This window comes from Medicago sativa, chromosome 2 (assembly GCF_051527215.1).
Source record: "Medicago sativa cultivar Bolivia chromosome 2, Bolivia_mono, whole genome shotgun sequence".
Taxonomy (NCBI): domain Eukaryota; kingdom Viridiplantae; phylum Streptophyta; class Magnoliopsida; order Fabales; family Fabaceae; genus Medicago; species Medicago sativa.
In genome coordinates this window covers 54695090-54719326 of record NC_140750.1, presented here as the reverse complement: position 1 = coordinate 54719326, position 24237 = coordinate 54695090, and the positions used below count along the sequence as shown (strand labels likewise).

The 24237-nt window shown below is 34.7% G+C and overlaps 1 protein-coding gene and 2 long non-coding RNA genes across 3 annotated transcripts; all 3 read left to right on the top strand.

Annotated features, from left to right (window-relative positions):
* Nucleotides 1-293: 293 nt before the first annotated feature.
* LOC146948982 (uncharacterized) lies at nt 294-16918 on the top strand. The gene is made up of 8 exons (XM_085748460.1): nt 294-870; nt 1216-2004; nt 2083-2288; nt 2337-2516; nt 11556-11790; nt 11953-12149; nt 12275-12640; nt 16607-16918. Exons 1-8 carry the CDS (start codon nt 294-296, stop codon nt 16916-16918), a joined length of 2862 nt encoding a protein of 953 aa, XP_085604586.1.
* LOC146948984 (uncharacterized) lies at nt 3082-5328 on the top strand. The gene is made up of 2 exons (XR_015027097.1): nt 3082-3806; nt 5129-5328. It is a non-coding gene; the product is annotated as an uncharacterized LOC146948984 (long non-coding RNA).
* On the top strand, nt 9655-11515 carry LOC146948983 (uncharacterized). Its single transcript, XR_015027098.1, has 2 exons — nt 9655-9993; nt 11316-11515. It is a non-coding gene; the product is annotated as an uncharacterized LOC146948983 (long non-coding RNA).
* Nucleotides 16919-24237: the final 7319 nt, after the last annotated feature.

Below are 24237 nucleotides of genomic sequence, written 5' to 3'. Positions count from 1 at the left end.
TGATATCTAAGGAGGTGTCTGATGACACTGTTTCTTCTAACTCAGTGACTAAGGATTGGAAAAATTGGGTGGTTATGCATGGAAGTGAGAAAGTGGTGACGGAAGATGTAAGGAATATAGGTGAATCTATTGGTGTGCAGTTTAATGGGTCTCATAATATGTTTGGTGTTTTGGCTAATAGAGGAAAAAGGAAGAAAAAATCTGCGGGTGAGGGGGAGGGAGGATCAAGGGAATCAGGTAAGGTTGCTTAGTAGGTGTTGTGTGATTAAGGGAGTGGGGTGAGGGTGTGGGAGATGAAGTTGGTTTCATGGAATGTTAGGGGGTTGGGAAGTCTTGAGAAGAGAAAAGAAGTTCGCTCTGTAGTGATGCAGAAGCGTCCGTGGATTTTATGCCTTCAAGAAACAAAATTACAAAGGTGTGATGACGGTATGTGTCTGTCGATGTGGGAGGGCCAGCCGGCTGCGTTCTCTTTTCGTCCGTCAATAGGGGCTTCCGGAGGGTTGTTGACGTTATGGGATTCGACGGAGGTCGAGGTGTGGTCCTCAAGCAGTTTTGATCATGTCCTGAGCATACATGGCCGATTTATATCTTCTAATGAGGAGTTCCACTTGTTTAATGTGTACGCTCCTTGTAATGGTAATGACAGACAGGTTTTATGGGATTCTTTGACGATTCGTCTTCAGGATTTACGGGGGGAAAAGGTGTGTGTTTGTGGTGATTTTAACGCGGTTAGATGCATGGAAGAAAGATGTTTTGTGAGTGCTTCTGGAGGTGTGATGGATTTTGGACCTTTCAATAATTTTATAATTGAGAACGCCTTGTTTAATCTTCCGTTGTGCGGACGTAACTTTACTTGGTTTAAAGGGGATGGTAAGTCGATGAGTCGTCTCGATCGGTTTCTTTTGTCAGAAGATTGGTGTTTAGTGTGGCCCAATTGTGTTCAAGTCGCTCATTTGAGAGGGTTATCTGATCACTGTCCTCTGATTTTGTCAATGGACGAAGAAAATTGGGGACCGCGACCATCTCGGTTCCTAAAATGTTGGTCAGACACTCCGGGTTATAAGAAATTTGTGAGAAATAAGTGGAGTTCTTTTCAAGTGGAAGGGTGGGGCGGATACGTGTTAAAAGAAAAGCTTAAATTAATTAAATCGGCTTTGAAAGATTGACATGTGTCTCACTCGCAAAATTTACCTGCGCAAATTGCTGTTTTGAAAGATAGGATGGCGGTTTTAGATGGTAGAGGCGAAGTTGATGAGCTGTCGGTGGAGGACTGTAATGAGTTGCATGAGGTCTCAACGAATTTGCATTCTTTATCTAGGCTTAGCTCTAGCATTTGTTGGCAGCAGTCGAGAAATCAATGGCTCTGTGAAGGTGATGCTAATACTAAATATTTCCATTCCATGTTGTCTGCGCGGCGCCGACGTAACACCATTTGTCCTGTGTTGGTTGATGGTGTGAGAATTGAAGGTGTTCATCATGTTAGAAGCGCGGTGTTTAACCACTTTGCGCAGCATTTCAAGGCGCAGGATGTGGCGAGACCTAGTATTTCTAATCTTCAATTTCGGACTCTGTCTGTGGGAGAGGGAGGAAGTCTTATCAGACCTTTTTCAGCGGGTGAAGTTATGGCGGCTATTTGGGATTGCGATAGTTTTAAACGTCCTGGTCCGGATGGTGTCAATTTTGGTTTTATAAAAGAATTATGGACTGAGTTGAAAGATGATGTAATGAGGTTTGTTCCCGAGTTCCACAGAAACGGAAAGCTGGCGAAAGGTATCAATGCTACTTTCATAGTGCTAATTCCGAAGGTGGATAATCCTCAGCGGTTAAATGATTTTCGTCCAATCTCCTTGGTGGGAAGCATGTATAAAATTTTAGCAAAGGTGTTAGCTAATATATTGAGGTTGGTGTTGAGTAGTGTGGTGGCGGAGACGCAGTCTGCTTTTGTTAAAAATCGACAAATTCTAGACGGTATTTTGATAGCTAATGAGGTTGTTGATGAGGCTCGCAGTCTTAAGAAGGATCTTATGTTATTTAAAGTGGACTTTGAAAAAGCCTACGATTCTGTTGACTGGGGCTATTTGGATTCGGTGATGAAAGGTATGTCTTTTCCGGTTCTGTGGCGGAAGTGGATTCGAGAATGTGTGAGTACTGCGACAGCTGTTGTTATTGTCAACGGCAGCCCTACTGATGAGTTTCATTTACATAGAGGTTTACGTCAGGGGGACCCCCTATCACCTTTTTTGTTTCTCATTGCGGCTGAAGGGCTAAACGTTTTGATGAAGGCTATGGTTGAGAATAATTTATTTATAGGGTATGCGGTTGGTACGGGTAATCAGGTAGTGGTTTCTCATCTTCAATTTGCTGATGACACTCTGTTATTAGGAAATAAAAGTTGGGCTAACGTGCGCGCCCTCCGAGCAGCTCTTGTTATATTTGAATCTTTGTCCGGTTTGAAAGTGAATTTTAATAAAAGCTTACTGGTGGGAATAAATATTTCTGATTCTTGGTTGTATGAGGTAGTGTAATATCCCACGTAATTTTAAATAAATTGTTGTATCAGTTACATGTCCGAACGGAAATAATTTTCAAAGGATTAATTACTTATTGAGAAATCGACGATATTTGGTAAGTTTCTCGTATTACTATTTCAACGGACATGAGAAATTAAATGGTTACGAATTAACGGAGGATAATTATGTCTTTTTCACTTGAAGGGTATTTTGGTAATCTTGTCACTCAAGATTTTTTTTTAAAATTGGCTAAAGGTCAATATTTTCTCACACTTTCTACATTCTTCTTTCCCTAAAAATATCATAATTTTTCTACTCCCACCTTCTAGCTCTCTCATGGTTCTCTCATCCATTCCTCCATTCTTCAATGCAAATCCATTACAAAAACAACATCCAAGCTTGAATGGGATAGGTATGTATGGTTGTGTTAACTTTGGAGCTTTTCTCACAATCTTGGGTTGTAATACTTGTATGTTGCCATAGATCTCGAACATGGTTCTTGTTGATGTGTAGATGCAAAGAGAAGTGTCAAGATTGAGGAAAGGGCTGAAAGTTGAAATTGAGTGTAAGTACAAGTGATTAATGGCTTGAATTGTGATTAAGTTTTCCAAAAGCTTCCATAACTGATTTTTGGGATAAACATGTTAGGATTGCTGTAGAAATGGGATAGGAGATGTGTATACATGTTTGATTTGATTCTGGAAAATTTGAGCAGAAATTGAATTGTTTAGAGGTCATAAGCTGTCAGTTAAGCTGTTTTGAGCAAAATGCCTTAAATGACTAAGTTGTGAGTTCAAATTACTGTATAAGTGGTTCATAGGGCTAATAATACATGTTGGAACTTCTGTGTTAAAGGTTGGGTCGAAATATATGTGATAGAAGTTATAAGTTGCTAGTTAAGCCGTTGAAGAATAACTTAAGTTGGAAGTTAAGTTGTTTCAAGTATTATTTTCTGAAGAAAAGCTTATGAGAGATATGTTTGATTGACATATGAGTAATGGAAACATGATAAGCTGGTTTAGTGATGTTAAAAGTGCTTAAATGATAATTAAGCTGTTTTAGAAGTGCTTAAATAGCCAAACGGCAAACTTCTGGTGCAGGGACTGAAATGAAAATTTTTGTGTAAGCTGGTTGATGAAGTAAGGCTATGTCACGAGTGGTTTGAATTGTTTCAGAAGGGGCAAGACCTATAAGCTAAGGCATAAGCTATTTTGGGAAAGTGATTATAGAGTTTTGGAGATAGCAGAGCTGCAGATTTTGGGATAAGCTGCTTGCAATTTGCAAGAATGATTCACGGTGAGTTCCTTTAGTTAGAAAACTTCCCTTTGGGTAGTTAAATTATGCCTTTAGAATAATAGAATATGACTTAGTACATTAGTACATAATTTAGTGACAATATGATTAAGATTTATACCCTTGCTAGAGTACTCTAAAATAACTTTTATGTTGATAAATATGATTATGGTAATGTAGAAGTTAGAGGAAAAATATTATGATAAGTTTTACGTGAGAATGAATAAATATGCAATTTCGGCTAACGTTACGTAAAGTGAGAATTGTTTGATTTTATTACTTTATTTCGACTCTTAGCTAATATAAATTATACTTTTAAGGTAATATAATGGTTTGACATAGCTAAGACTCCAATTCTCATTATTTCCGAATATGTAGCCGAAATTATATTATTCATATCCTCTAATCATACACTACCATAGTGTATATTTATTTGTGTAAAGTAATGTTTAGAGTAAAATAGCTATCGAACAAATTATTCATGGGTAAATTTCCAATCATTGGAAAGTAGAGAATTCTAAGTATGGAAGTTCGGCTTAATTAGTCGAATTTAATTTATCAGGATATGGGGAATATTTTATAACCTTTTAGAAATGGCATATGACAACGATATGCCTAGAACCTGAATAGGTTAGTATCAGAAATAATTTCAGAATAAAGACGGAATCACTACGTCTTTATTATCAGTTTCAGGATGTTTTCATTAAAAGAAAATTAGTTAAGATAAGTTATTCCTCTCTATCTCCCCGTCAGTAGTGGAGTTGAGGATTGACTCAGTTATCAGAGAATCGGATCAAGTTATAATATTAAAACATGTTTAAATTGTGGCTTTCGCTATCCCGCCAGTTGGATACGAAAGGTTCCCGCCAGTTGGAACGGGCACTATCCGCGAGGATGACCCCACAATAATCAGAGGAGTCCGGTATCCCCGTCAGTTGGGTTCCCGCCAGTTGAAAATATTTATATATATACCGGTCAGAGTGGAATAAATTCCGGGGTTACTCCACCTGGGTTTATTCCGTAAAATCAACTCAGATAATATTGTTTGTTCAACGCTAACATTTCTAACATAATATGACAGACATTATGATTATAATTATGATTATGAGTTGAGTATTAGTATCAGGATTATATCAGTCTTTTAGATAGCGATCCTAGTTATCCCCCGATCGCTCAGTTATGCATGATAAAACTGCATAAACCCAAAATGGTTGAGTTTAGAGACAAATGGCGATCCTAGGTTCCCTGAGATTGCCTACAGCCTAGGATAGGTGGAACTCACTGAGACATCCCGTCTCACCCCAATCCCTTTTATTTTATTTCAGAGACAATGGTGGATCGCAAGCAGGGCAGTTCGTGATGAAGTAGAAGAAGAAGCTGGACAATTATATTTACTTGTCATTGCATGTATGTTGTACACGTAAGTGGTACTATTTTAAATGTATAGACAAGTAGTTTTATGATATGTTCAGAAGAAATTTTATTATTGTAATTTTAATGTATCCAATGCCAAGTTTAACGAGCATACTAGATATCCTAGGTAATTTCTAGTATGGGTGTTACAATTTGGTATCAGAGCAGGTCGATTCAGATCGTGCCTTGGGTCATTAGAATTCAATAAAATGCAGTGGGACCATTGGGTTCCGGATATTTATTCTAAATGTCGTATCTAGCTGAGCCTGATCAACTCAAACTAGTATATGATAGTTAGAACAAATGTCTGAGAGCTGAATAGGACCTAGGAGGAATGAAGCGCATGAAGAAGGAAAGTCAGGTTTTATAACGAATCTTGATAAAGAAGTATTTAATGCCAAAAGGTGGCTGGTGATTTGTGAAGATGGAAATTCCTCAGGAATGGATAGAAAATGTTATGAGTGAGACGGAGTACTTTGATATTATTAAACTGCACTTCGTATTTGGATACAAGAGAAGGAAGAGACTCAGGGATGATTGTAACCTTAACAAGAGTCGCAATATGAGAAGTATGATGTAAGGTATGAAAAAAATTGTCAGATGATTAATGGAATCCAAAAGCTCTCGGTGGATGTAGAGTATGTAAGAAGTGAAGGACTTGAATGCCGAAACGAGCTGGATTTTGATGCTTGAACTGTTAAGTGAACTAATTAAGGAATAAGTAAATTATTTTGGAGAAGATAAGGATAATTCCTCAACGCAAGCATTTAATGGACAACGCAAGCCAGATAAATCATGTCTGGTTAGTCGTATCACCCGAATTTAAAGTGCCAAATTTATGAATCCGGAAGTGAAGATGCTATGCATCATATGTGTCAAGAAGGATGAATAAATAGTAGTGGAAAAATCTTTTACGGATAAAAGTACGATTCAGATGTATTCTTATTGATGAGAAATTGCAAGAGAAGTTAGACTAATGGGAGTAGTACACTAAGGAAATTGAATCAGACCCCATACGTTTATCATGAGTTATTAAGTTGATTTAGACTAAGAAATACAAGTATAACAGTAAGTGGAAAGAGATCCCAGTAATGGTCAGAGACAAGATGTAAATTTTCGATCGGAACGGAAAATAAAGATTTAATAATAATAAGTTGCGGAAGTTCGGTGAACTAATGGACGAATGATGACAAGCTCATTCAACGGAATGTCGAGGACAAGAATGTATTAACGCAAGAATACAATAGGTTGATGTGTTAAAGATTAAATCAAGATTTTTGAATTTGAAAATTATTTTAAGGTTCTGCTACAGGAAAAATTGTCGCTAGTGTAAAAGAGTTAAGAATGAAGTAAAGTATTGAGCAATTAAACATTTTTATCTGATGATTTTTCTGATGCAAATGTCTTGAAAACCAAAAGAATGATTTTGTTAACTAGATCGAATTTTGGGAGTCGAAGTTATTACAAAGGAGATCGTAAGTGTAATGTAACTGTCAATACAGACAAGAACAAACTAAATGGAAATAAGCCTCGAAGATTCAAGTATGTTTTAGTTCATAAATAATGTGAATGTGAGAATCATTCCAGGAACACTTTGAGAAAACAAGTATGTAGTGCATGTTTAAAGAAAAAATTGCAGTATTTGAAAATGACTCGTCAGTGATTATAAGTCGGTGCTCGAAATAGCAAGAAGTGTAAAGTTAGCCCCATGTTCATAACATGTAGTAATGAGATGGAGAAATTTACAGTATGGTTGGAGTAGTACGCCTAAGCAAAGTGAACTAATAAATCAGAGTAGCGCAGCGAGATATTAATCAGCAAGAAGTAACATAATGTGCAAAAGTTTAAGACTTTGAATGAGATATTCATGGGAAATCTTAAGAGACGAATTAAACAATTTTCCAAACCGCATGATTCAAAGATATAAAAAGTTCAAGTAGTAAGAGTAGGATGAAGGTGTTCCTACCTTATTAAATATAAGAAATTGGAATCACCTATAGTATGTAACCCGGTTAATCGACGCCATGATTTCGAAGAATGACTTAGAAGTATCAGATTAGTTAAAAGGAGTCATGTATGAGGCAAAGATATAAATGTTGTATCTTGAAGATTTTATTTTTATTTTGGTTTGAAATACTATCATGGAATATCAGGTATATTAACATGTATCTGAGGGAACATATACTATTTAGAATATGAATGCAAATGCTTGAATGCAATTTTAGTCGTGAAGTTCAGGAATCTAAACTCCATATTTTTTTGAGATAAAGAAAAGATTGATATCACACAAGTTAGAAAAATTATGTGAGCTACGGTATGGGACTATGCATGTTCAGGTTATGAGTATGGAATTAAGAAAAAAGATAATAAGACATTCCCTAGAGTAACAGCTATAACAATATTGTTCAAGAATGAAATGTATATTTTGAACATATAAGTTCAAGAGAAGATCTATGATGATACTTTTTACTCATCCTAATATGATCAAGGTGTATCGTGATTGATTTAAATTCTGGTATAGAAGAAGCAAAGTTGAATGACTACAAATATATGTTATGTATTAAGCTATCAGTTGTACTACCTCGTGTATTGTGTACTCGCCAGTCAGTGCACCATTCTCATATAAGATTTATATATTTAATGTACTCGCCAGTTAGTACACTATGTATTTAAATCTGATTTATGGATTGTACTCGTCAGTTAGTACTTCCAACAGATGTTAGAGGTAGCACAATGTTGAGTTTATTCAGATAAAACATAACAGACATCAGAAGTAACATTTACCTATTTATGTATTAATTAACGGAGAAAGTTGGAACAATTCTTACCTTTGATGAAATAAACTTGACGTCAGATATTGCTCAGAGTAAGGACGATCTTATACAGAGTATGGTACGATTATCATTATAAGACCTCGTTATTTGGGGCATAGTTCAGAAATAAAATTTTATAGGGACCAGACATAGCATGAAAGATCCCTCAAAGGTCATATCCGTCCAAGACAAGATAAAAGTTGACAAAGTCGATAGAAGTGTTAATCTAGTAGACGTATGAGATTTTTCAAGAATTCAGTGAAGGTAAACAAGTAGGAGTAACCTAAGACAATTTATAAAGAATATGTGGAACAAGGAATTTACTCGAAAGATATCAGATGCATCAGTTAGCTTTACTATCCACTATGTTCGGAATGTGCATAATGTATTTCACAAATCACAGATAAGAAGGTTATTATCGAATCTTTTCGACATATGAGATTGGAAAATATGTCCTAAAATCGGTTTAACATATTAATTCAAGTCAGTTGTATCTATGGCTAGGTAGTCGAAAGACTTTATGTAACAAGGGAAACCGATAATTTAGTCGGATAAAGAAAATCAGTTGGTAACAGACGTATGTGAAAGTCTAAGATCGAAAGTATAGAGGAATTATTTGTATTTATTATCAGGTAAACTCTAAATTTCGAGGACGAAATTTCTTTAAGGGGGGTAGAGTGTAATATCCCACGTAATTTTAAATAAATTGTTGTATCAGTTACATGTCCGAACGGAAATAATTTTCAAAGGATTAATTACTTATTGAGAAATCGACGATATTTGGTAAGTTTCTCGTATTACTATTTCAACGGACATGAGAAATTAAATGGTTACGAATTAACGGAGGATAATTATGTCTTTTTCACTTGAAGGGTATTTTGGTAATCTTGTCACTCAAGATTTTTTTTTAAAATTGGCTAAAGGTCAATATTTTCTCACACTTTCTACATTCTTCTTTCCCTAAAAATATCATAATTTTTCTACTCCCACCTTCTAGCTCTCTCATGGTTCTCTCATCCATTCCTCCATTCTTCAATGCAAATCCATTACAAAAACAACATCCAAGCTTGAATGGGATAGGTATGTATGGTTGTGTTAACTTTGGAGCTTTTCTTACAATCTTGGGTTGTAATACTTGTATGTTGCCATAGATCTTGAACATGGTTCTTGTTGATGTGTAGATGCAAAGAGAAGTGTCAAGATTGAGGAAAGGGCTGAAAGTTGAAATTGAGTGTAAGTACAAGTGATTAATGGCTTGAATTGTGATTAAGTTTTCCAAAAGCTTCCATAACTGATTTTTGGGATAAACATATTAGGATTGCTGTAGAAATGGGATAGGAGATGTGTATACATGTTTGATTTGATTCTGGAAAATTTGAGCAGAAATTGAATTGTTTAGAGGTCATAAGCTGTCAGTTAAGCTGTTTTGAGCAAAATGCCTTAAATGACTAAGTTGTGAGTTCAAATTACTGTATAAGTGGTTCATAGGGCTAATAATACATGTTGGAACTTCTGTGTTAAAGGTTGGGTCGAAATATATGTGATAGATGTTATAAGTTGCTAGTTAAGCCGTTGAAGAATAACTTAAGTTGGAAGTTAAGTTGTTTCAAGTATTATTTTCTGAAGAAAAGCTTATGAGAGATATGTTTGATTGACATATGAGTAATGGAAACATGATAAGCTGGTTTAGTGATGTTAAAAGTGCTTAAATGATAATTAAGCTGTTTTAGAAGTGCTTAAATAGCCAAACGGCAAACTTCTGGTGCAGGGACTGAAATGAAAATTTTTGTGTAAGCTGGTTGATGAAGTAAGGCTATGTCACGAGTGGTTTGAATTGTTTCAGAAGGGGCAAGACCTATAAGCTAAGGCATAAGCTATTTTGGGAAAGTGATTATAGAGTTTTGGAGATAGCAGAGCTGCAGATTTTGGGATAAGCTGCTTGCAATTTGCAAGAATGATTCACGGTGAGTTCCTTTAGTTAGAAAACTTCCCTTTGGGTAGTTAAATTATGCCTTTAGAATAATAGAATATGACTTAGTACATTAGTACATAATTTAGTGACAATATGATTAAGATTTATACCCTTGCTAGAGTACTCTAAAATAACTTTTATGTTGATAAATATGATTATGGTAATGTAGAAGTTAGAGGAAAAATATTATGATAAGTTTTACGTGAGAATGAATAAATATGCAATTTCGGCTAACGTTACGTAAAGTGAGAATTGTTTGATTTTATTACTTTATTTCGACTCTTAGCTAATATAAATTATACTTTTAAGGTAATATAATGGTTTGACTTAGCTAAGACTCCAATTCTCATTATTTCCGAATATGTAGCCGAAATTATATTATTCATATCCTCTAATCATACACTACCATAGTGTATATTTATTTGTGTAAAGTAATGTTTAGAGTAAAATAGCTATCGAACAAATTATTCATGGGTAAATTTCCAATCATTGGAAAGTAGAGAATTCTAAGTATGGAAGTTCGGCTTAATTAGTCGAATTTAATTTATCAGGATATGGGGAATATTTTATAACCTTTTAGAAATGGCATATGACAACGATATGCCTAGAACCTGAATAGGTTAGTATCAGAAATAATTTCAGAATAAAGACGGAATCACTACGTCTTTATTATCAGTTTCAGGATGTTTTCATTAAAAGAAAATTAGTTAAGATAAGTTATTCCTCTCTATCTCCCCGTCAGTAGTGGAGTTGAGGATTGACTCAGTTATCAGAGAATCGGATCAAGTTATAATATTAAAACATGTTTAAATTGTGGCTTTCGCTATCCCGCCAGTTGGATACGAAAGGTTCCCGCCAGTTGGAACGGGCACTATCCGCGAGGATGACCCCACAATAATCAGAGGAGTCCGGTATCCCCGTCAGTTGGGTTCCCGCCAGTTGGAAATATTTATATATATACCGGTCAGAGTGGAATAAATTCCGGGGTTACTCCACCTGGGTTTATTCCGTAAAATCAACTCAGATAATATTGTTTGTTCAACGCTAACATTTCTAACATAATATGACAGACATTATGATTATAATTATGATTATGAGTTGAGTATTAGTATCAGGATTATATCAGTCTTTTAGATAGTGATCCTAGTTATCCCCCGATCGCTCAGTTATGCATGATAAAACTGCATAAACCCAAAATGGTTGAGTTTAGAGACAAATGGCGATCCTAGGTTCCCTGAGATTGCCTACAGCCTAGGATAGGTGGAACTCACTGAGACATCCCGTCTCACCCCAATCCCTTTTATTTTATTTCAGAGACAATGGTGGATCGCAAGCAGGGCAGTTCGTGATGAAGTAGAAGAAGAAGCTGGACAATTATATTTACTTGTCATTGCATGTATGTTGTACACGTAAGTGGTACTATTTTAAATGTATAGACAAGTAGTTTTATGATATGTTCAGAAGAAATTTTATTATTGTAATTTTAATGTATCCAATGCCAAGTTTAACGAGCATACTAGATATCCTAGGTAATTTCTAGTATGGGTGTTACAGGTAGCGACGGTGTTGAGTTGTAAAGTGGGAAAAATTCCTTTTATGTACCTAGGCTTGCCTATAGGTGGTAATCCGCGAAGACTTCAGTTTTGGGAACCAATCGTGAATCGCATTAAATCTAGACTGTCGGGTTGGAATAGCAGATTTCTTTCTTTCGGTGGTCGCTTGATTCTCCTAAAATCAGTTTTGACTTCTCTGCCTGTTTATGCTCTTTCCTTCTTCAAAGCTCCAACAGGTATAATCTCTTCCATTGAATCTTTATTGAATAATTTTTTTTGGGGTGAGAGTGAGGATTGTAGAAAAATTACTTGGATAGGTTAGAATACCTTGTGTTCTAAAAAGGAGCATGGAGGTTTGGGGGTTAGGAAGTTGAAGGAGTTTAATGTTGCTTTACTAGGTAAATGGTGTTGGAGGATGTTAGTTGATAGAGAAGGGTTGTGGTATCATGTTTTAGTCGCCCGTTATGGCGAAATAGGTGGGAGGTTGGAGGTAGGGGGCCGGAGTGTTTCTTCGTGGTGGCGGGAGGTTGGTAGGATTCGTGATGGGGTTGGTGACATTGGTGGAGGATGGTTCGGTGATAGTGTTCGACGGAGGGTGGGTGATGGTGCCGAGACCTTGTTTTGGTCGCATAGGTGGATGTGCGGTTTCCCCGTTTGTTTGACTTAGCTGAGAACAAAACCATTACAGTGGCTTCTTTGTTCTCTTTGGGGTTGGAGCAGGGTGGGGAGGGGTGGAGTTGGCGGCGTAGGTTGTGGGTGTGGGAGGAGGCTTTGCTAGAGGAGTGTAGGGCGTTACTATTTGATATCTCTTTGGTTCCTAATGTTTCAGATACTTGGGAGTGGCTTCCTGATACGGCAAAGGGGTACTCCGTGAGAGGTGCCTATGATTTGTTAACAGCCGGTGTTGATTCTCAGTTGGGATTACCTTTTGAGTTGGTGTGGCATCATCAGGTTCCTTTGAAGGTCTCGGTCTTTGCGTGGCGGCTCATTTGGGATCGACTACCAACGAAAGCTAACCTGGCTACTCGTGGTATTATTCCTGCGGATGATATCTTTTGTGTTTCTGGGTGCGGTCACGTGGAGACTGTTTTATCTTGGTTTTCGGGTGTCAAACATTGATTACGTTTGAACCTTTTTAACCGGTGATATCTTATTTTTTCTTGGGAAGGGAAAAAGTAAGCAAAACCCTCGAGAATCGAGGTCCGGGAGTTGTTTTCGCTACGGGAAGGTGTTAAGCACCCATAACGACTATAGTATCCTATAGGAACCGTCTTTAGTTTCTACGCGTGCGCTTCATTTTTAAATGCTATTTTGAAAGTTTTATTTAAACCTAAAGTTTGCTAAATGAAGAATTGGAGGGAGAAGGATGTGTTTGAATTTTTATTTTAGTTGAATTGAAGGAATTTTGTTCCTTGCCTACGTACCCGTTTAAGGGATCAAATCCACCGTAGTTCTCTTCCAAAAAATGTTTTTGTTTTTGTTGGTTGATTTTAGGTTTGAAAATGGGATTTTGAAGAATAGAAAGAGGCCTCAAGGGCATGAGATTGTAAAAGGTGGGGTTGAATTAGTCATTTGCAAAATATGGTCTAAGTATGATTATTTTCATTGGAATTTGATTAAGAAAATGAAAAAGGAAAATTCAATGGGATTTTGATCCCAAGGTTTGTTTTGAAAATCATTTGAGTGATGTTTGTTCAAGTTTTTTGGAAAGTTGATTTTTTTCTAAGTATGAAGCCTAAACATACATCTAAACATACAATCCTAAACATACATCTAAACATGCATATTCTAGCTATATACCTAAAGTGAAGTGTGTGCATGTGTCGGTGCTAGTGTCGGTGTACATTATTAGAGTCCATTGTCCTTATTACATCATGCCCTAGTTTACATTCTATGGTTTTGCAAGAAATTAAAATTGCATGAAAGTAAAGTACAAAAAGTCCTAATTATTACATTCTAATTTTTGGTGAAACTTAAAGTGCAAGAAGTTAAAGTGAAGAAAGAGATGAGATATGGAATGAAATGGGAATGCTTATGAATAATATGAGACATGAAATGAAATGGTTAGTAACACATGACAATATCAAAGGAAATAAAGCAAGAGAAACACTATAACATAAAGGATAGAAAATAAACCAAAGTAAAGGCAAAATGAGTGCAAACACGACTAAAATTTGTTCATAGAATGCAAGAGCCATATGACCTATAATTCTCACACTCCAATATATTTTTAAAGGTTTAGGATCAAATCTTGGAATGGGAATTAAGGCAATATGGTTTACTTGACATTTTGGAAGCGAACTTAAGCATATTTGCATTATTTAACTACACAACTAACTTGTAAGCTAAGCAACTAATCAAGATTCACACTCATGCATTAATATCAAACACAAACAGTGGTTAAAACCCTATGAAATCAAGTGGTATAGGTCACTAATATTCATCAAGCAATTAGAATTAAAAATCAAGCAAACTTTCATCAATTTTTAGCACAAAATATCACAAAATAGTAAGAAAATTAACCACATTATTTTTACCAATTTTAATATGCAAAAGCTATCACAAAATACCACAAAACTATCAAGAAAGGCATATGAATTTTTGTAGAATTTTTTAAAAGATTTTTAGACTAAAAAACATACAAACTTCACAATCTTTTAACAAAAATATGGTAAACATTTTATAAGAAAATACTACATATTTTTAGATCAAGACTTAACACGTAACAACACCACAAAAATGTCAAAAAAACAATCAAGAATACATAGAAAATTTTTTAGGATTTTTTGTGAACAAATTTGGACAGGCAGGGGTGTAATTAGTCAAAACAGTGTTGGAATAGCACAAAAATTAAAGAAAAACGAAATACTGCAAACAAAGAGCCCAGGCCCAAGGTCCTTTGTGGATCTGGATTATCCATTGACTTCATAGCCTTTGGATTGATCCAGGTCCATGCTTGACCTAGATCTGACGGTTAGCAATGCACAACGCACAATAAGATACATCAGGCACACCTTAACACTCAATCCAGACCGTACACGTCATCATAAAGCAGATCGAACGGTGAGGATGAAGGAAGAGATGGTTTAGGGAGTGAACCAGACTGGTTCAGGTGAACCGGTCCGGTTCGCTCCCTTATAAAAACAATGGGCCGGTTTTCCTTTCATTTCAACAGATTCTTTCTCTTTCTTCTCCTCATCTTCTTCTCGTTCTCTCTTCCTCTCATCCTAACCCTAACGGCGCCGTTCATCTTCTTTGATGGTTCAGGCGAAATGATACTCTAAATTAACCCTAAATCTTCACATAGTTCACGAATATGAACCCTAAATTCGAAACAAACGGTGAAACGTGATGGATCTATGCACTGATTGTTTTCGGTTTCGAAGTTTTTAAGTTTTTTGAAAGAAAAGAGTTCGAAACTCTTCGATCTAACTTGTTTCACCGTTCGTTTTGACCATGGATTCTTCGATGATGCAAAAGTGAGTAGGATCTGTGTGTTTACCTGATTTCGAACGAAAATCTGAGCAAGAAGATGATGAAACCTTCTTCGAATTCTCCCTGAGATTTCTGGTAAGTGCTTCAACGTTGTTCGTCTTCTTCCTCTTCGATTCACTTCGAATTCGATCCCTCTTCTACTCTTCTTCGGTCTTCTTCCTGTGATCACCCTAGGGTTCGAATTGCAGGGAGAAGGCAACGATTCAATGATGAAAATCTTCGTCGAAGATGCTCTGAGAATCGAAATAGGTCATAATCCGCTGGAAAATTGAAACTGTTTCGTTGCTTTTTGTGGAATCTACGTACTAGATGATGAATTTCTTTGCTTGAATTGGTATTGAATTGTATTTCTGATGGTGAATTTGGAACGAATTGGTGTTGAATTGTGTTTGTTACGGTGGTTTCAATGGCTGAAAGAGTTTGTTAGGGTTCTGTTAGGGTGGCGCGTGGGGCGCGTGAAAATGAGTTGGTGATTCTGTTTTGATGAGTTGGCAATGAGTCCCTGGCTCTGTGATGATGATGTGTTGTATTTATAGCTGACATGTGTACATGTAAACCAATAGAAAGTTGACACCTGGACTGGACTCTAACTGATTCGGCCTTTGCTGAATTTTGGACCTGAGGACCTCTTTGCAATTTCGAAACCTTAAAGGGTTGACCTGCAATTTTTAAAAAGGACCAGACTGCAAATTTGGACAAGATGACTTAATTGTAAATTTGAAAGTGTTTAGAGGACTGAAGAAAAATGGACCAAAAATACAAACAAAAAGACTCCAGGGACTATAATGCAATTATTAAAAAATTAAAGGGCTAAAAATAAAAGTGAAAAGGACCAATATGCAAATTTCAGGAATTAGAGGACTAAAGTGCAAAAAAAATAAAATGAAAAAATAAAATTGAATTTAAAATTGGTAATTTGGAAAATAACGTAAAGTGAAACGATTAAAATTGACAAAACGGACTAAAACGAACCAATGGCCTAAATGAGGTACTTTAAAGTAACCTCTCTCTGCCGAAATTTCGTGTGAAATGACCAAAATGCCCCTGGGGCTAAAACGACTGAAAATGACTCAGATGCAATTTAAAAAAATGGATTTTTAACAGGGAATTGAAACAAAAGTTTATTTAAACCAACTTGAAAGACTCAGAGACAATTTTTTAAGATTTGAACAGAGTTTTGACACTTGAAAAGACTAAAATGCCCCTAGGGGCAAAACTGACTCAAAATGACTTCAAATGCAATTTTTAAAATGGAGTTTGACATAGAATTGAAATGAAGACTTATTCAAACTATTTGAAAGGACCCAAACAATTTTTAAAAGACTGAAAGGAATTTTGACATAGGAAATGACTAAAATACCCTTACATGTGAATTTTTCAAATAACATTGAAATAAAATGCAGAGAAAGATGCAATTGATCAGAGATATATCAAATGGCTTGAAATGCAAGAAAAGAAGAATTGAGTTGGTATTTTTAGGTCCAAAATTAGGGTATAACAGAGACGGCCGAGCATCTTTTTTTATCTTGTTCTACGTTTGCACCTTTATGGCAGCAGGTGCGCGAATGGATTGGTATTGTGGGAGTGGATTCTAATATTATTGCTAATCATCTTTTGCAGTTTACACATTTGACAGGTGGTGGTAAAGCTAAAAGTTCGTTCATGCAGCTTATTTGGCTCTTGTGTTCTTGGGTAGTTTGGACTGAACGTAATAATCGTTTGTTCAATAATACTGTTACTATAATTCCTCGCCTGTTAGATAAGGTAAAATTGTTATCTTTAGGTTGGCTGAAAGCTAAAAAGGTTGTGTTTGTCTATGGTACACAGAGGTGGTGGTCAAGTCCTTTAGAATGTCTGGGTATTGGCTAACTTCTGTAATCTATGTCCTTGAAATGCTATTTGGTGTGTTATATAATTTCATTTTGATTTCTTCAAAAAAAAAATTTAATATTCACAAAAGTTCAAAATTTTGTTTTTAATCATAATAAATAATTTCCTTTAGTCTAAATAAAAAAATGCAGCACTTTGAACCCGAATTCGCAGAAGAGATCCTGAATTTTATTGTTGTGCCCGGTTGTTTGGTCTCTTATGTCCGAGATGTGAAATTTGGAAATGAGTTTCTCTTTGTTAATTTTTTTGTTGAAAAATGTAAAATGCTGAAGAGGGTGGTTTTCTCCCTCCCAAATCATGGACTGAATTATAAGGTTATGGAAGGATTTGAGAAACTGTACTCATTTTAGAAAGGTTCAAGTAATTGATTTATGTTGCTTACTACTATATGGGATTTATATGATATTACTAGTTTATGGCCATTGTATTAGGAGCTAGATTTCAACCAAATTTTACTGAACATGTATAGTTAGAGATGCAAGGAAAATTAGTGAAAAGGACATTATTCGAAGGGAACCAACATCTATATAAGAAGGAAACTTAGCTGAACTTAACTTTTGTTCTTCATATAGGAAAGGTAGAAATTAGTGATATGATCAAAACAGGATTGCAAAACATGAACTATTCATTGAGCAATATTTCATGATATTTAACACAAACCTTATTTAAACCAACATATGCTACGTTTTGAAGTCATTATCGAGAATCTGACACGGCATGGACACTTGTGATTATATACAATCACTTTTACTTTATCAAATTATTATAGCTGTCAGGATCAGTGCTACATAATTAATAATCTTGATTCTAACAATTTAAAAATGCAGACGATATAAGCTCTGCAGCAGCATCAGTTATGACTTACGATATATCATATCTAAGAATTATTCTTTGATCTGTAATTCTAAGAGTTGAATAGGGAGCTGATAAGAAGATGCACTTCAATACCTTGGAATCCAAGTTTAATATAGCAGAATTGAACACTTTGATTGGTTGATTTTATGCAAATGATTCTTTTCAGAAAGAATTATATACAAAAGTAATCTGCAAATGATTTTATTGCAGACTAAACATTTAACACAGCCAAAACTATCCTACAATGTGTCCGAGACAAGATTAGACAATTTTCTTTCAAAAAAGAAAAAAACAAGATTAGACAATTTCAACACCACCCTTGCGAAATCCATCCGAAAGGTTGATTCGTCATTGGAAGCATTAGTAGAAATCCTAGCAGTGTTCTCTCCAGCCATCAGCTGTTGATTAGCGAACAGTAGCCCTACCCTCTTCCTCTTAACAAACTCTAATATCATTAAGTGTCAAATGATGCTTAAGATGACACTGCAGATGACAACGCTTGCGTGCATGACATCACTTTTCTGTTAAGAGTGAACAAAGTATGTGACCAGTGACCATGTTTAAGTTATGACATCATATTTTTTGATGTCTCTGCGTTTGTAATTGAGGCCACATCAAGCATACAGCCAATCTTGGAATTTCATATGCTTCTGATGTACACCATCAGCTTGAAATTAATGTGCATATAATATAACAGGAGACGAAAAGACCAAAGGAACCGTTAATATCAATATCCTAATTGAACCATTAAGCTTTTTGGTCTTATGGCAGCTTGATTCTCCTATTTACTATACATACAAGCATAGGATCGTTTTTGTTATTTGATTATAATGCCACCAATCATGTTACTAGGAGATAAATCTTCATTCACCATCCCTGATAAATTCAAAAACACACTATCATGCCACTACTTGCCTTGAGTGGATTGTTGGAATTTTCAGTGAGAACAATGTTGAGAGGGAAGAAAGTTTAAATTTTAAAAGCATTGTATTGAGAAGCGACACTGTGTCTGTCAATAACACGAATCTGGTCCTGTCGTCGTTCAAACCTTTGTGAATCATTAGAGATCAGAACAAGAAGATTGAAGAGAGAGAGATTTTCAACAAGGTTGAGTTTACAAGAGGGAGGTAAAGAAGCTAACCGCAAACGAAATAGTAAACAGTCGAAAACATCTTGGTCTTCAACGCATGGGAGATTGATTTAAACACCTGTTGGGAAAAGAAGAAGATAGGAAATAAACTAATAGAATAGTCCCACATCGGGTATTCTCTGAAACACACAAAATAAAGTTACTTATAAAAGCAAAGGTGTGATGGAGAGGTGTAAACATGGATTGGGTCGAGTTATCTCCTTTTAGTAGTCTTATTTTTTATTAATTCGTCCCTTGGTAAAGACATGTTAATCAAAATTGTGATTAAATTGTTTGCTTTTGCCAAGGACGTCCTAATATAAAATCAAAACTACTGTTATACATGTCAAATAAATTTTTCGGCACCCTCTACATAAGCAGAGGATCAAAACCAGAACAAACAAAAGCTATGATTTGGATTAATTCTTTGTGTCTTCTACTAATGTATTCATGAAATTAATAATATTGAAAACCAATTATTGTTAATGATATTAAGAGCCCGTTTGTTACAGATTAAAATAAAAGTGATTTTCGCATAAAATAATTTAGAGATTATATTTTAGAGATTTTATGAAAAATCAAAATCTATTTTACGTTTGTTTATCACGATAAAAATCACTTTTTTTTAAACAAATAATTTAATTTGTTTGGATACAACTATGTAAAAGGGATTTTTTGTTACAAAATTAGTTCAATCTTTTAAAACATATTTTCTCTCTCTAAAAAAAATCTATTTTTTGAGAAGCTGCTCTTAACAGCTTCTCATTTGAAGTTGTTTTTAGATTTTTTTTAGATTCTGATTTTTTTAAAAAGCTGTAACAAACGGATGCAAAACTCTTAAAAGTGATTATTCTTTTAAAAAAAGTGATTTTTTCCTTAAAAAGCTATAACAAACGGGCTCTAAATTTGAACCCACAATGCATCATTCAACTTTTCAACGTAAGATCATATTAAAAAGAAAAATATATCAAATAAAATTATATAGATATATAACCGTAATGTATGCCTCCCATTTAGTTTTATTGCTTTCGTGGCTATTGAATAAATATATTATGTCTTCACTATAAAATAAGGTATTAGATCTTTAAAAATATTAATAGAAACTTTTTTTGTAGTGATTTTGTAGTGATTAAATATATTATGTCTTCACTATAAAATAAGGTATTAGATCTTTAAAAATATTAATAGAAACTTTTTTTGTAGTGATCGGGGTTTGAACCCCGGACCTTGCAATATTTATGCATTGTTCCAACCAATTGAGCTAAGCTCACGAGGACAAATATTTAAAATGTGATTTAAGTGATCTTGGCCATTCAGCAAACAAATATTTAGAGTTTTCCTTCGTACAAATTGACTATTGTTTTCACTTGGAACTTGGACTTTCGTCTTGAAGTCTTGAATATCAGTTTTATTTAAATTCCTTGTTAATTTCTTTAGTTGTTGAGGAAGAACATTAACAAAAATTCTTGACAATTCACATGTAATATGAACTTTGTTTAGTTGATATGTTATATAAACTTTCATATTTGCACCAACTGTTTCAAAACAATGCCTCATGTGATCCGAAATAGAGAACTAGTTCAATAGATATAAACCAAATGAAATCACAATACATGTATTGAGATGCACACATATGGCCCTTAAAGAAAGTACTAGCTCAACTAAAAACCTTTAAGAGCAGGGATAGATCCATAAATTTTGATAGGTGGGGACAAAATCACATACCATTATAAATATAAATATTGTATATGAAAAGAAGTTTAAATTACTCTTTGATCCCTTAAGTTATTTTAAGGTATTTCTTTTGTTGGAACACTAGTTAATTCTAGTGAAGAAAATTGGAAAGAAAAACACTATGAAAAAACTAGTGTGTGGGTGTGACTTAAAAATGTCTCACATTGAAGGGTCACCCCAACTAGTAAGTGTTTATATATGGGAAAAGTGACCTCCAAAGGTGTGCCCTTGGGGTACCCAATTTTGTGAACGGGTGAACGCTTAAAAAAAAAAATTGATATATATATTTTTGTTACTTGAAAATGTTAAATTAATTAATTGATTAATTTAATCATTATCCGTAAGCGCTACGCGTAACAAATAAATTTGTTACGATCTGACCCGATCCAAAACGCATATCCAGAAACTTCCGGATATATCCAATTAAGAAACAAAACGCGGTTGCTTAAGGATTAAGCAGACTTAATCCCCAAGTCACTCGTTTTTTGTTACAAACTCTCCCTATAAAAGGAGAGCTCGTCCCATTTGATTCTTTACACCGAAAATTCACAGTCGATGCTTCCTGTGTTTTTTCCTCTCTTCTCCCTCCGACTTGTTTTTAACAAGTTTCTTCTGCTTCTACTCCTTTCTGTCCCTTCGGTATTAAGAGTGTTCTTAAGACCATAGTCCCTTGGTCTTAAGTTCATAGTCCCTTCGATAATATATGATTCTTCGGAATATAGAGTACTATTAAGATCATATTAAAGAATGATCTTAACAGTATATATATATATATATATATATATATATTATTTTAAAGAGAAATGGTGGTATCACCATATTTGAGTGGTCGTAGTGCCATATTCATGTTTTGGAGAAGTTAGAATGGTGATAACACCATATTTGAGTGGTCTCAGCACCATAATAGAATGGTAATAATACCATATTAATTTGAACGGTTTCGAATAGAGCGGTTACGTACCATATCGAGTGGCTTCGATCAAACGATTGAGCCATATTTTGAGGGTGTAATTCTCGAACGATTTTTCTACAGTGCAGTAGTTAATCGAACAGTTGTAGCTGGGCTTGTTTTATCCTGGAGGCGGCGTGGTTGATAGTCTACCTTGCACAGCTTTGGGTAGTGCCACGAAACGTCTTAAAGAGAGCGACCTGGTCGTGACTCAACCTAGTAACAACTTCGGTAGATGATAGAATTTTGGAAATTCAAATTTAACAGTTTGGAAATCCAAAAAACAACAATTTTAAGACGTTTCGATATGCTATGTCTACCGAAGAAGTTACTTATTGAGGTTAAGTTGTCCCTAAAAACTCTAAGGATAAATCAAGCTATAGATTTACATCTTTCGACTGAAACGATGAAGTGATTGTTGTTTCAATCAACAACACTAAAAATTTATTTGATGAAAACAATAATTTGTTACAAAACAAATTATTAGTTACTGAACCAAAAAATCCCAACAAATTTTTTCCAAGTGTTTTACGCTGCTACTTTTTGTGTCAAGGGAATGATAATTGGACAATATCATTTGAAATAAGCTTACGGCTTTAATTTTGGTTATTTTGGATCATACGTACTGTTTTAGGAAATGTCATTACACTTTACTTGAAAAACAGTATTGAGAAAATTATGTTTATAATGATATTGAGAATTCAAGGATAAGTGCAGCAACTTGTTGGAATATTGGGTACTAGTGATGAATCATAGATCCATCGAGCCACAAATCTCCAAATCTATAATTGTGCAATAAAGGAAAATAAATGGAATTGTGAAAATTCTACTTTATGTATAAGAAAGAATCTGAATTTCAGATTTCTATTGAATAAGACTAAGTTGACTCAGACTTAAAAGAGAGACTTGTGTACCATGCATTCTTATGGGAAAAGACTGCACTTTGATGGTATGTTAAAAATTAAATTCTCCTTCTATTTTATTAGTTGTGTGATTTTAATATTTGACATATCAAAATTAATCACGAACAAGTGTTTAATTTTAAACTTGAGCAACTTGGACTTAATTCCAACGTTATATGACAATTTTATTTATTGCAGTCAAGATATATGAACAAAAATTCATATAAATCAGAATTTAGAGAATATGAATCTCTAAACATAATAAATTATGATATGTGTTAATTTGAAGACACATAAATTAGAAATGATAAAATGATATTTTTATCATATTTATTGATGACTGTGAATTTTGGAAAATAAAATTGATGAGCTTGACTGTTCAATTTTTATAACGAAAATTGAAATTTATAGAGTACCCAGGTCTAAGAACAAAAATTCTAATTAAGAAATTTTTGAAGAAAAGACAATCCAACTTGTCTTATTTTTTGAACTTGGGATTGTCTGGACTATATTTAGATCCTGGACCCTAAGAGAGTTGAACTCACTAGTCGAGCCTATGAATATGTATTCATCGGGTATGCGATAAATAACGAAACATATAGGTTTTATGACCTAAATGTTAAAGTGATCATAGAATTTAAAAGATGTCGAATTCTATGTAAATATATACCCCTTTAACTAAAGAATAGTGGGGGCACTAGTGGGGGCTCTAATGGGAGCACGACATTAGTGGGGGCAAATTAAATTTCCCTTTTTAAAAATTAAGAACTAGTGGGGGCACTAAATCTGATCACATTCATGTTATCAGAAATAGTTATGAAACAGTTATGAAAACATCGTACGAGATGTTATAGAACCTCAAGGAGGTAAGAAAGCTAAAATTGCTAAAGAGTATGAACTTGGTTTATACAATGGAAGAAGATCCATTAAGCCTTAAAAAGCTATATCCTTAATGGATGCTGAATTATGGCAAGAAACAATAAACGATGAAATGGATTTTCTCGAGTCTAACAAAACATGAAACTTAGTTGACTTGTCTCATAGTTGCAAAACCAATCGGTTGTATTTGGTTTTTTGAAAAAAAAAAGGAACTAAAACCTGATGGTACGGTTGATGAATACAAGGCTTTCCTTGTAGTCAAAGGTTTTAGACAAAGAGAAAAATATAGACTTCTTCGACATTCATTCACCAGTCACGAAAATCATATCCATAAGAGTACTAGTCCCTTTAGCCGCCATTTATAACTCGATAGTACTCCAAATGGATGTGAAAGTTGCCTTTTTATGGTGAACTAGAAGAACAAGTCTATATGGAACAACCTGAAAAATTTTGCAATTCATGAACAAGAAAACAAGGTCTGTAAGTTAGATAATTATTTGAATGGTCTAAAATAAACTCCTGAGGAATGGCATGCAAAATTTGACATTCTAATGTTATCGAATGAGTATAAAGTGAATGAAAGTGACAAATAATATTTGCACGATCATATGTCTCTATGAAGACGACTTGCTCATATTTGATTTAAAGATTCATGTTATGAATTATGTGAAATCATTGTTTATCAACAACATTGATAAGAAAGACCTAAACAAAAAAAAATTGAAGTAATTCTTGGTTTCAAGATTACTAGATCAGAAAAGATAACTTTTTGATAAATCTCACAAAGTTGAGAAGATTTTAAAGAAATGTAATTATTTCACCGTAAACTTGCAATCACATATTATGATCC

Excerpts from the sequence above, each read along its gene's own strand:
- LOC146948982 (XM_085748460.1), top strand. The coding sequence starts at position 294 with ATGAAGTTGGTTTCATGGAATGTTAGGGGGTTGGGAAGTCTTGAGAAG. Across the intron at positions 2,289-2,336 it reads ACGTTTTGATGAAGGCTATG|GTAGTGGTTTCTCATCTTCA; the intron begins GTTGAGAATAAT and ends ACGGGTAATCAG. Across the intron at positions 11,791-11,952 it reads CTTCTTCAAAGCTCCAACAG|GTAAATGGTGTTGGAGGATG; the intron begins GTATAATCTCTT and ends TTGCTTTACTAG.